The sequence below is a fragment of the Nansenia antarctica genome, assembly GCF_963989245.1.
Source record: "Nansenia antarctica genome assembly, chromosome: 1".
Lineage (NCBI taxonomy): Eukaryota > Metazoa > Chordata > Actinopteri > Argentiniformes > Microstomatidae > Nansenia > Nansenia antarctica.
Window position 1 is genome coordinate 51,401,716 of NC_137674.1, and position 12,500 is coordinate 51,414,215.

Genomic DNA, 12,500 nt, shown 5'->3' on the forward strand with positions numbered 1-12,500 from the left:
GGTTAGGCTGCCACAGTGTGCCACAAATACTGTCATACGGTCCTTATTGTAAGAAAAAGACTATGTGGGCCTAAGAAAGAATGTCTATCCAGTATGTGTCCTGCAGAGCTGAGAGGACTGTCGGGTTAAGAACAAGCCCACAAAGATGGGCTTTCCTCAAAGAGTGAGAAAACATTCAGAACACCGCAGATAGAAATGTAATAAACAGAGCTGTTGGATTGCCTTCTCTCTGTATGGTGAACTGGGGTGTTGGTCCTATGGGATCTATTTCTATGTAAGGGTTCTGTGAGGTTCCGCCCTCCCTGAACAAGCCCCAAGTCACAGGGTGGGGTGTCTTAGTCACTCTGTAATGGATCTGGACAGACACACACACACACACACACACACACACACACACACACACACACACACACACACACACACATACACAGCCAATGGATGTGTTCCAAAAAATCCAAACCCTCTGTTTTTATGGCACTGTCCCTGCACACAGTAGACCAACAAATCTCACAATGTCTGGCAGCACAGTTTTGACCATGGTAGTAACCTCCTCCATATGATGTGGAGATCTGCTGATCTGCAGTGTGTGTCCACCCCAGCGTGAGTGTGCAGCTGGCTGGAGGGTTCCCAGGGTTCCCTGCCCCTCCTAACCCAGGCAATGTCACCAAACTCCACCGGTCAGGGGAAGGAGACACCCAGCGCCACACAATACATTTCATTTCGCTGAAGCAACAAAAGTGACATTGATTTATCTGACTTGGACGTATTGTTATGATGTAACCCCTTTTCTCCACGGCCTTTCAATGACATTGTGCACACCACATGCCTTTGTTCATCACATGCAGGAATAGAGATACCTTCCTAGGGAAGAGAGAAGCGATAGCTTTACTGTAGCTAGCCCTGTTGGCCCGGGGGGTTATCAGATGACCTCATTGAGGTTTGATGACAACCAGAAAGTCTTCATCAGATAATCGTCTATACATGTGGTGTCATTCAACAAAAAACTGAATAGGTGTTTATTTAACCCCTATTTAACCAGGTAAATAGTTGAGAATATTTTCCCTTTTACAGCAACATACTGGAAAGAATTGCAGCAGAGAGGGGCTTGGGGTGTTGGTGTGTGATAACATTTAACCTACACATCAGGGGAGGCTGGTGGAGGTATAAATCAGAGGACAGGCTCATTGGGATGGTATCAAATACGTCCTCTCTATGCATTACAATGAGCCTGTCCTCCGATGTTTACCTCCACCAGCCTCCCCTGCTACACACATTTACTCAGCGTCTCTGTGTTGGTCTCTGTGCAGGAGAAGCTAGCCCTCAGTAACATGTCTGTCCAGGAGAAGCTAGTCCTCAGTAACATGTCTGTCCAGGAGAAGCTAGCCCTCAGTAACATGTCTCTGTGTTCTCTGTCCAGGAGAAGCTAGCCCTCAGTAACATGTCTCTGTGTTCTCTGTCCAGGAGAAGCTAGCCCTCAGTAACATGTCTCTGTGTCTCTGTCCAGGAGAAGCTAGTCCTCAGTAACATGTCTCTGTGTCTCTGTCCAGGAGAAGCTAGCCCTCAGTAACATGTCTCTGTGTTCTCTGTCCAGGAGAAGCTAGCCCTCAGTAACATGTCTCTGTGTTCTCTGTCCAGGAGAAGCTAGCCCTCAGTAACATGTCTCTGTGTCTCTGTCCAGGAGAAGCTAGTCCTCAGTAACATGTCTCTGTGTCTCTGTCCAGGAGAAGCTAGTCCTCAGTAACATGTCTCTGTGTCTCTGTCCAGGAGAAGCTAGTCCTCAGTAACATGTCTCTGTGTTGGCTCTCTATCCAGGAGAAGCTAGCCCTCACTGACGTGTACACAGAGCTGAAGCCGGGGTTGCCCTTGGTCCGCCTGCTGGAGCTGATCTCCGGGGAGAAACTCCCCACCCCGACCAGACGCAAACTGAGGGTCCACTGTCTGGAGAACAACGGCATCGCCATCAACTTCCTCAAGACCAAGGTAGCTAAATCTGCGGTATCAGATTACCACAGCAGACATCACCGGTAACACAGGGATAATAGCCATAAGCAAGCGTGATCATTTTGGCGAAGGTCACTCAAGACAGTAAGGGGCACTTCTAACTCTGTAAAAAGCACCACCCCCTGCCACGAAGACACGTTAAACCGATCCTCTCTCCTTTCTCAGATCCGCGTGGACCTGATCGGTCCGGAGAACGTGGTGGATGGAGACAGGACCTTGATCCTGGGCCTGCTCTGGATCATCATCCTCCGCTTCCAGATAGGAGCCATCAACCTGGACGAGGTAGTTCAGAACCAATAGACACTTTTATTTTTTAATATATTTTTTCAATTGAACCTTTATTTAACCAGGCAGGCCAATAAGAACTCATTCTTATTTGCATTGGCGGCCTGAAAAAAGACAAAAGCCTCTTGGGGGGAGGGGCTGAAAAGAAATCAGGTTATGTTCAAAACAAAGAACACACACGACAGACAGCAGCACACATCCAAGCATTTCCAGCACAGTTAAAAGATAGAAACATGCATACATCTCCACACCTCCTCCACTTACAGTCACAGCATCTAGTTAAAGGGACAGCGTCACACATCCACATAAACCCGCACAACATTAAGCACAACAGAAAGCACACTAACAGTATTAACATACAGTATGGAACACGGCATGGGACGTGGCTGTGGGACACTCCTCAGTAAAAGCATATGTGACACCTCTCTTCTTTTCGTCCGCATGTCGACGACCAATCAAAATGTTCAGACTTTTCTTTTGAAACACGGAACTACCTTTCAACGTTGTTGAGAATCACAACACACACTCGTTAGTCAAGCCAAAATACTGCAACGCAACGGATCGGGTGAGCAATCCCCACTGCTACCTAGTTAACTATAACACTACTTTACATTGTTAGCAGGCTCACAAAACAAGCTGTGTTCGTTGACTCTGATGTGTCATTGATTTTCAACAACGAGGAAATGTATTCACATTTTTCTAAAGGAAAAGTCGGATCATTACATCAGATCCCGACATGCGGACCAAATGATCAGACTTTGTCACATATAGGTAGGTCATGTTGGTAGGTCATGTTGGTAGGTCATGTTGCGTAGTACATCTGTGAGTGTGACTCTGTCCTGCAGGCCGGCGGGGGGGGCAGCAACGCGCGGCGCTCTGCCAAGGAGGCTCTGCTGATCTGGTGTCAGATGAAGACGGCCGGCTACGCCAACGTCCAGGTGAAGGACTTCTCTGGTAGCTGGAGGGACGGCCTGGCCTTCAACGCTCTGATCCACGCACACAGGTACTGACACACACACACACACACACACACACACACACACACACACACACACACACACACAGGTACTGACACACACACACACACACTCACACACACACACACACACACACACAGGTACTGACACACACACACACACACACACACACACACACACACACACACTAGTACTGAGACACACACACACACACACATGTACTGACACACACACACACACACACACTCAGGTACTGACACACACACACACACACACACACACAGGTGCTGACACACACACACACACACACAGGTACTGACACACACACACACACACACACACACACACACACTCAGGTACTGACGCACACACACACACACACACACACACATACATACAGGTACTGACACACACACACACACACACACACACACACACACATACACACACATACACACAGGTACTGACACACACACACACACACACACACACACACAGGTACTGAGACACACACCACACACACACACACACACACACACACACACACACAGGTACTGACACACACACACACACACACACACACACACACACACAGATACTGACACACATAGGTAGCTCTCCAAGCCCGGAGTTGGAAACCTCTGAAATAGCTTAGCTTGTTTAGACGTTTGTATGCGCATGAGCATTAACTGACCTGCTGTATCTCTGTCTGACCAACTGACCAACCTGCTGTATCTCTGTCTGACCAACTGACCACCTGCTGTATCTCTGTCTGACCAACTGACCAACTGACCTGCTGTATCTCTGTCTGACCAACTGACCACCTGCTGTATCTCTGTCTGATCAACTGACCAACCTGCTGTATCTCTGTCTGACCAACTGACCTGCTGTATCTCTGTCTGACCAACTGACCTGCTGTATCTCTGTCTGACCAACTGACCTGCTGTGTCTCTGTCTGACCAACTGACCAACCTGCTGTGTCTCTCTGCCAAGGCTGTGATGAGCTGACTGGAACACATGTGGTCGCCCTGGGCTGGAACTAAAGGCCTTGTAACTAGTAACTAGTAACTAGTATAGCTTTTCAGGAGCGGAGTTGGACGACCATGAATCTAGCTACTTCATTCACCTCATGTCTAAGTAAGTAAGTAGCCCTGAGAACCGATGGTTAACGGCCCATAGGGCAGGAGCCTATCTCTTGTTTCCGTAGTGTGAGGCGGCTTGATGTACAAGTACACCCCCCTGGACATGACGCTGGTACGTCGCAGGGTCTTACCTCCCCAATCCAACCCTTAATGCTGAGTGCCAAGCAGGGAGGCGTCGGGTACCATTTTTATAGTCTTTGGTGGTACGACTCGGCCGGGGATCGAACTCACAACCTCCCGATCTCAGGGCGGACACTCTAACCTCAAGGCCACTGATCTGGCTCCTGGTGTCTAAACTGACCCTCTAACCCCCCTCTACCACCCCCCCCCCCCCCCTCCCAGGTCGGACCTGTTTGACTACCGGCGCCTGCGTGAGGACGACCCCAAGGGGAACCTGGGCCACGCCTTCTCCCTGGCCGAGGCGGAGTTCGGGATCATGCAGCTGCTGGACGTGGAGGACATGGTGGTCCCTCACCCAGACGAGAAGTCCATCATGACCTACGTGTCCCTCTACTACCACTACTTCTCCAAGATGAGGCAGGGCCAGACCATCCAGAAGAGGCTGCACAAGGTCAGTGGAGGAACAGTAACAGCCGAGGGCGAGGAGGAGGCCGGGGGAGGAGGAGGCCGGGGGAGGTAGAGGCTGGGGGAGGAGGAGGCCAGGGGAGGAGGAGGCCAGGGGAGGCCGGGGGAGGCCGGGGGAGGTAGACATCGGAGGAGAACCCACGGCCCTCGTTGTCATGCGTGAAAAAACGGAACGAGGAGCGGTTGTCGAACACGCCGCTTTCCACCTCCGCCTCTGCCTCCACTGCAGTAGGCCTGTTTCATAATCCTTTGAAATACTTTAGCACTTTAATAATAATAATAATAATAATAATAATAATAATAATAATAATAATAATAATACATTAGACTTATATAGCGCTTTTCTAGACACTCAAAGACGCTTTACAAACTGAAAAGATTGAGTAGTAATAATAAAAAGAAACAAAAGATAAATAAAAGAAAGTATAGGGGTCTAATACATTTTTAGATGACTAAATCTAAATCTAAGTGTCTTTGTCGGACAATCTACTCTGTATACTGCAATTACACCTAGATTTTGGGCGGAGAAGCGGCGAACAAGCAACGCCAGCGTCCTCTCTCGACCGGCATTTTTTAGTAAACAAAAGTAAACAAATGTCCATAGTATTATTTTAAATAAAATAATATTCAAAATCATGAAGGTTTTCAATACTCACTTGAGTATTGAAATAATAAAGTCACACAGACTTCAGGGGCTCTTCCATTGGTTCGGTTCCACCAGGCAACCACAGTCGAACACAGATAAGTGTTCTGTGGTCTGGTAAATAGAGTAGATGAATCCATTATGACCCCCCCCATCTCCTTAATCATTTCTCCCAACTGACAACTCTATGAAAATAGTTTTTAAAAGGTCTGTATATATACTCTATAGTAGAACAACAACGTTTCCCCTTACTGTTACCCCTAAGGACACTTATTTGGGATCTATCGACCCTGCTCCAGAGAGAGGATGGATTGGCTATTTATATATATTTTCAGCGGACGTTTATCTGACTCAGCGTAAGTGGAAAGCTGTGTGAGGGAGCTCTCTGTCTGTGTGTGAACATCAGAGGGTACAGGGACGGTCTTGTTTGCTAATTTGGGATGATGATAGTACACGCATACACCCATTCTCCTTGTATTGTTGACCAAACATACCATGTCTGTATGTGGAAGGTTAGGGAAGGTTAGATTACTCTGTATAATGTACACACACACGCACACATGTACACACACGCACGCACGTACACACACACACACACACACACACACACACACACACACACACACACACACACACACACAAACAAATAGACGTTAGCATGTCAACACCCAGACCTTGGGCTCTAGGCCCCCTCTGCTGGCCATAGTGTGAACTGCGCCCGTCTTATCTTGACTTAGGCTTGCAGACCAGGGGTCAGCGCCCCTGCAACAGGCAGGATTAGGGGGATTTCAGTGTGGAGGAGAAGGGCAGTGCTGGGAGTGTGGGGGGTGGAGCTACGGCTAATGAGATCAGTCCTAAGTAACTGACGCAGATCCGGGTAATGCACAGTCGAAGTGTGTGTGTGTGTGTGTGTGTCTGTGTGTATGTGTGTGTGTGTGTCGGTTCTGGTCTAGACAAGAGACTCACCGTCGCCCCGGAAGCTCTGCGCATTTCACTGAGGAATCGACTTACCGACAACTAGTGGATTGGAGAGAGAGAGACAACACAGGGTGGAATTCTCATGACCGTCAGCCTGATATAGAGTCTGATTAACAGTGCTTCAACTTAGGTAGAGAGAGACCAGCCAAGGCTATTGGCTATCGTTCGTTAGGGGGGCGGTTTAGGGGGTTAGCCCCTGAGACACCTGCAGAGAGGAGCCTGTGTCTGGTATGGACAGAGCCAAGCCACCGGACGACACCATGACACACCACCCAGTTCTCTGCTCTCCTAGGACACGTGGGCACAGAACCAGAACCAGAACCATGTCCCTGAGCTGAGGGGGGGGGGCTGGAGAGGAGGAGGGGAAGGAAGAGGAGAGGAGGGGAGGGGAGACCATACAAGGTGTATGACAGGATGACTGGTGCAGAGAGCCCTAGGAGACGTCGGCGACGAGGAGACGGTTGTTTTTAAAGCGGCGGAGGGTCCCGGAGGGGGGGGGGGGGGGTGGGAGGGGGGGGGGGGCGTGGAAGGGGGGGGGGGTGAGGGACGTTGCGTTAGGAGGACGGCGGCGGGGCCATGTCGCTGGGCGGGAGGCTCAGTACTCAGTGGTTCAGGTCCAGATGCAGGAGAGAGTCGGTGGTCAGGTCCCTGAGACTGAGCAAGGTGTGTATCTGTACCTGTGTGTGTGTGTGTGTATGAATGAATGAATGAATGAATGGACTTTATTGTCATTGCTACAGTACAGGTACCAAACAACGAAATTTAGGAGGGGTGGCTCCCCTGGTGTTAGGAAAGGGAAACAAAAAAAGGGAAGGAGCTGGTTTACATAAATAAAGGCTATGTACACTATCCACTGTACTATACTGTACAGATAGACGACTAGGGTTGTCATATTGCACAATAGTATTATTTCACATTTATTTAAAGTGTCACAGTTTGCAGGCTTGAAATGTACATGTTTGTGCCTCAGCACGACACCTGATTTTTTCAGGCCAGCAGCTGCCATCAATCCGTCCAGACTGTCCAGGGCCCAGAACTTAGGTCTTTGCTGTGTTCAGGGCCTGGACGGCCCTGTGGTAGAAGCTGTTCTTCAGTCTGTTTGTCCTTGCGGCCATGGTCCTGTACCGCCTTTTCGAGGGCAGCCGGGCAAAGTGTTCATACCCAGGGTGGGTTGGGTCTCTGGAGATCTTGGAGGCCTTCCTGAGACAGCGTGTGTTGTACAGCTCTTCCAGAGAGGGGAGGGGGGCGCCGGTGATCTTCTGTGCTGTTCTCACGACTCTCTGTAGCGCATTTCTCTCCGCAGTTGTGCAGCTGGAGAACCAGTTGCAGATGCCGTAGGTGAGGATGCTCTCCACTGCGCCGCGGTAGTAGGCCACCAGTATCTCCTGCTTGTTGTGTTCCTTCCTGAGGACTCTCAGGAAGTAGAGCCGCTGTTGTGCCTTCTTGATGGTGGCTACTGTGTTGTTCTTCCAGGACAGGTCATCCTGTATGTGCACCCCCAGGAATCGGAGGGTTGAGACTCTCTCCACGCTCTCTCCGTCGATGAGCAGGGGCTGGATCTCAGATTTTTTCCTCCTGAAGTCCACGATGATTTCCTGGGTCTTTGACTTGTTCAGCAGCAGGTTGTTAACCTTGCACAGCTTGCTCAGTTGCTCTACCTCATCCCTGTACGCCGCCTCGTCCCCCCCCGAGATGCAGCCCACCACGGTGGTGTCGTCTGCAAACTTTACGATGGAGTTGCTGGGGTGGACGGGGGTGAAGTCGTAGGTGTAGAGGTTGTAGAGGATGGGGCTTAGCACGCAGCCCTGGGGGGACCCAGTGCTGAGTCTGAGGGCTGTGGAGGTGTGGGGGCCCACCCGCACCCTCTGGGGGCGGTCGGACAGGAAGTCCTTGATCCATGCACATATAGAGTGTGATAGTCCCAGGTCTAGTAGTTTGGTCACTAGCCTGTCTGGAAGGATGGTGTTGAAGGCAGAGCTGAAGTCCACAAAGAGCAGTCTCGCGTAGCTGTTTCCCCTCTCCAGGTGGGATAGAGTGGCGTGGAGAGTCGTCGCGATGGCGTCCTCTGTGGACCTGTGGGCTCTGTAGGCGAACTGGTATGGATCCAGGTTGGGCGGGAGGCGTGTGACTATGTGGGCCCGGACTAGTTTCTCGAAGCACTTCATGATGATTGGTGTGAGTGCCACCGGGCGGTAGTCGTTTAGGCAGCTCACCGTGCTTTTCTTCGGGACTGGGATGATAGTTGAGGTTTTCAGGCAGGGTGGGACGGTGGCCTGGGACAGGGACTGGTTGAAGATGTTGGTGAAAACCCCGGCCAGCTGGTCGGCGCAGTCCCTCAGCACCCGTCCCAGGACGCCATCCGGCCCAGAGGCTTTCCTGGGGTCCACCGCCTTCAGCACGCGTCTCACTTCATGCTCTGTGAGGGTGAGGCTGCTGAGAGCTGGAGAGAGTGGTGTTTGTGTTGTGGTTACCTCCGTTCGCCCCTCGTCGAACCGGGCGTAGAAGGAGTTCAGCTTTTCCGCCAGCAGGGGGTCGTCCTCTGCGGCTGTGAGCCTGTTGGCTCTGAAGTTTGTCATGTGCTGAACCCCCTGCCACATCCGCCTGGAGTTGTTGCTCAGGAAGCATTCCTCAATCTTCTCTCTGTGGTCTGCCTTGGCCTCTCGGATGCCGCGCTTTAGGTTAGCCCTGGTGGTGCTGTACAGCAGTGTGCCCTTCCCTGCAAAGAAGGCGTTGTCCCTCTCATTGATCAGTTTTTGGACCTTCCCAGTCATCCATGGCTTCGTGTTGGGGTAGACCCGGACCCGTTTGTCCACGGTGACTGAGTTGGTGCAGTTCACTATGTGGTTCAGAACCGACGACGTGAACTGTTCCAGGTCCTCATGCTCATATTCCTGCCATGAGGTGTCATTTAGGCAGATCTGCAGTGGAGCGGACCCTTCTGGCCAGGTTCTGACAGTCTTAGTGGTGATGGGAGCACTTTTCCTCATGGTAGTGTAGGCTGGGATCAGGAGGATTGACACATGGTCAGACATGCCTAGATGAGCTAGCGGTCTAGCCTTGTAAGCACGCTTGATGTTGGTGTATACCTTATCCAGTGTTTTTTCTCCTCTTGTTGCACATTTAACATGCTGATAGAACTTGGGTAGTACTACCTTCAGGTTGGCATGATTAAAATCTCCGGCGATAATGTGGACTGCCTGTGGGTCCGCGTTCTGTTCACCACTGATGACGTCATATAGCCGCGCCAATGCTAAGCTACCATCTGCATTTGGTGCAATGTAAACGCTTGTAATATACACTGCATTGAATTCCCTCGGGAGGTAAGTGGGTCTGCATTTAACAGTCAAGTATTCCAGGTTTGGGGAGCAGTGGCTACTTACAGTTTTCGTGTTTAAGCACCAGCTATCCTTCGTAGATATAATGAGCCCACCTCCGCGGGTCTTTCCACTAAGCAAAGTCCGGTCTGCCCGGTGAAGGGTTCTCCCTTCCAGGCTAACCGCGGAGTCCAGGATAGTGTCATTTAGCCAGGTTTCAGTGAGAATAATCACACAGCTATCTCCCACGATGTTATTTGTGACGACCTGTAGTCTCAATTCGTCCATCTTGTTAGCCAGGGACCTGACGTTGGATAGGAAAATACTCGGCAAAGCTGGCTTATCCGGGCTTCGCCTCAGCCTGGCTTGCAGGCCCCCCCTTCTTCCTCGGCGTTGCTTACGGTCTCGCCTCCGACGTTTGCGCTTGAGTGTTGGGATCGCGTAGTATTTTTCACCCTGCGACCGAGCGAGGTCGAATGGGATCCTTTGTTGTTTCAAGAACTCCTCCGTTACAGTCCCCTCGTTTTTCGCACCAACTTCTAGTAAGTCTAGTCTGCTGTAGGTACTATTTACACAACCGTTCCCTATAAGTACTAAAATAAAAATGTACATACAAATGTACTTAAAAACATTAAAGAACACCAGTGTTGAAGCCACTCCGAGCCGCGCTGCGTCTGTGCGCGCCGCCATCTTGGATAAGGAGGAGATGAACATATGTTATGCGCTATACACATGAACATATGTGCTGAGGTTGCATCCCTAATGTAAACTGGCAGTGCATTCCACAATTTGGGTGCATAAAATGAGAATGCAGCCTCACCAAATCTCTTCTTTTGTACATGTGGTACACAGAGAAAACCAGCGTCAGAAGACCTGAGAGCTCTATTGGGCTGATATGCTAGCAAAAGGTCTGAACATATTCTGGTGCTGTGCCAGTGAGAGCTTTATAAACAAGCAGAAGGATCTTGAAATCTATTCTGAACATAACAGGAAGCCAGTGTACAGTCTCTAAAATAGGAGTTATATGAGCTCTTCTGCTTGTTGTGGTTAAAACTCTCTCTGCTGCTGCTTTAACAGTGTAAACCTTGGATGTGTGGGTAGCGTGCTAAGGCACCAGGGTCCCTGATTCGATTCCAGCCCATCGACCTATCCTGCATGTCATCCCTCCTCTCTCTCTCTCTCACCCATCCTTCCTGTCAGTCTCTACTGTCTCTATCCCAATAAAGCAGAAATGCCCTGAAAACACATGTTAACACTAGAACAGCCATTTAATAACATTTGTAATTTTCTTTTTTAATATCTTTGCACTTGATCAAATTTCAAGACCCTCCTTTCATGACTTTTCCTAGATATGTGCGTTCTACCACCCAGTATCCTTACATTTTCAAAATAACATCAGGATAAGCTAGTATAAAGCTATTTAGCATTTTTTCTGTGTAGGAGGCAAGCTACAAGACAGCCAACTAGTGGTCGTTGTCTGTAAATATCAGTAAGATAAAAAGACTATGGTCATTTGACCCCCGAGGCGACTCTTATAGTAGGTAAAAAAGGCACGGCTGTTCTAAAGTGTTAAAAAAAACGAAATTGAACCTCCCTCTGTCTTGTAGATCGTGGGTCTTCTGAAGGAGCTGGATGACCAGAAGGTCCAGTATGAGAGCATGGTGTCTGACCTGCTGCAGTGGATCAAGACCAAAGTAGTGGATCTGAACGACCGATCCTTCCCCAACTCCCTCAGAGACATGCAGCTGTTGGTGACCTCCTTCAAGACCTACCGCACGCTGGAGAAGCCCCCCAAATACCAGGTCAGCCTGCTTCTTCTTTTCTCTCATCCCTCGTTCCATCCCTTCTCCATCACTTTGACTCTGTCTTCACTTTCCTGTTCTCTCTTTATCTTTCATTTTCTCTGATTCATTCATTTTCGGACTCACTCACTCTCTCACTCTCTCACTCTCTCACTCACTCACTCCCTCCCTCCCTCCCTCCCTCCCTCCCTCCCTCCCTCCCTCCCTCCCTCCCTCCCTTCCTCCCTCCCTCCCTCCATCACACACTCACTCCCTCCCTCCTCTACCCCCCCTCCTCCCTCCTCCCTCCTCTGTCCACCCCCCCTTCTCCCTCCTCCCCCCCTCCCCCTCCCTCCTCCCTCCTCTTTCCACCCCCCCTCCCCCTCCCTCCTCCCTCCTCCCCCCCTCCCCCTCCCTCCTCCCCCCCCCTCCTCCCTCCTCTGTCCACCCCCCCTTCTCCCTCCTCCATCCCCCCCCTCCCTCCTCCCCCCCTCCTCCCTCCTCCCTCCCCCCCCCTCCCTCCCTTCCCTCCTCCTTCCCTCCCCCCTCCCCCCTCCCTCCTCCAGGAGCGCGGGGCGATGGAGGCCCACCTGTTCAGCCTGCGTACCAAGCTGAACGCCAACAACCAGTGGGCGTACGTCCCCCCGGAGGGTAAGACCCTGGGGGACATCGAGAGGCACTGGGCGCTGCTGGAGCGGGCGGAGCACGAGAGGGAGAGCGCCCTGCAGGGGGCGCTGCTGAGGCTGGAGCAGCTGGAACACCTGGCGCAGCAGTTTGGGAGGAAGGTGAAAGAT

The 12,500-nt window shown here is 50.9% G+C and overlaps 1 protein-coding gene across 1 annotated transcript in view; it reads left to right on the forward strand.

The window, feature by feature from the left end:
- sptbn5 (spectrin, beta, non-erythrocytic 5) overlaps window positions 1-12,500 on the forward strand; it is a gene marked incomplete at both ends in the record, with an annotated part of 97,052 nt that overhangs the window by 11,118 nt on the left and 73,434 nt on the right. Inside the window, 6 exons of the mRNA XM_080523875.1 lie at window positions 1,813-1,980; window positions 2,167-2,283; window positions 3,132-3,289; window positions 4,748-4,976; window positions 11,533-11,727; window positions 12,273-12,491. Coding sequence (XP_080380001.1) covers window positions 1,813-1,980; window positions 2,167-2,283; window positions 3,132-3,289; window positions 4,748-4,976; window positions 11,533-11,727; window positions 12,273-12,491 — 1,086 coding nt within the window. The remainder of the gene's footprint in view (window positions 1-1,812; window positions 1,981-2,166; window positions 2,284-3,131; window positions 3,290-4,747; window positions 4,977-11,532; window positions 11,728-12,272; window positions 12,492-12,500) is intronic.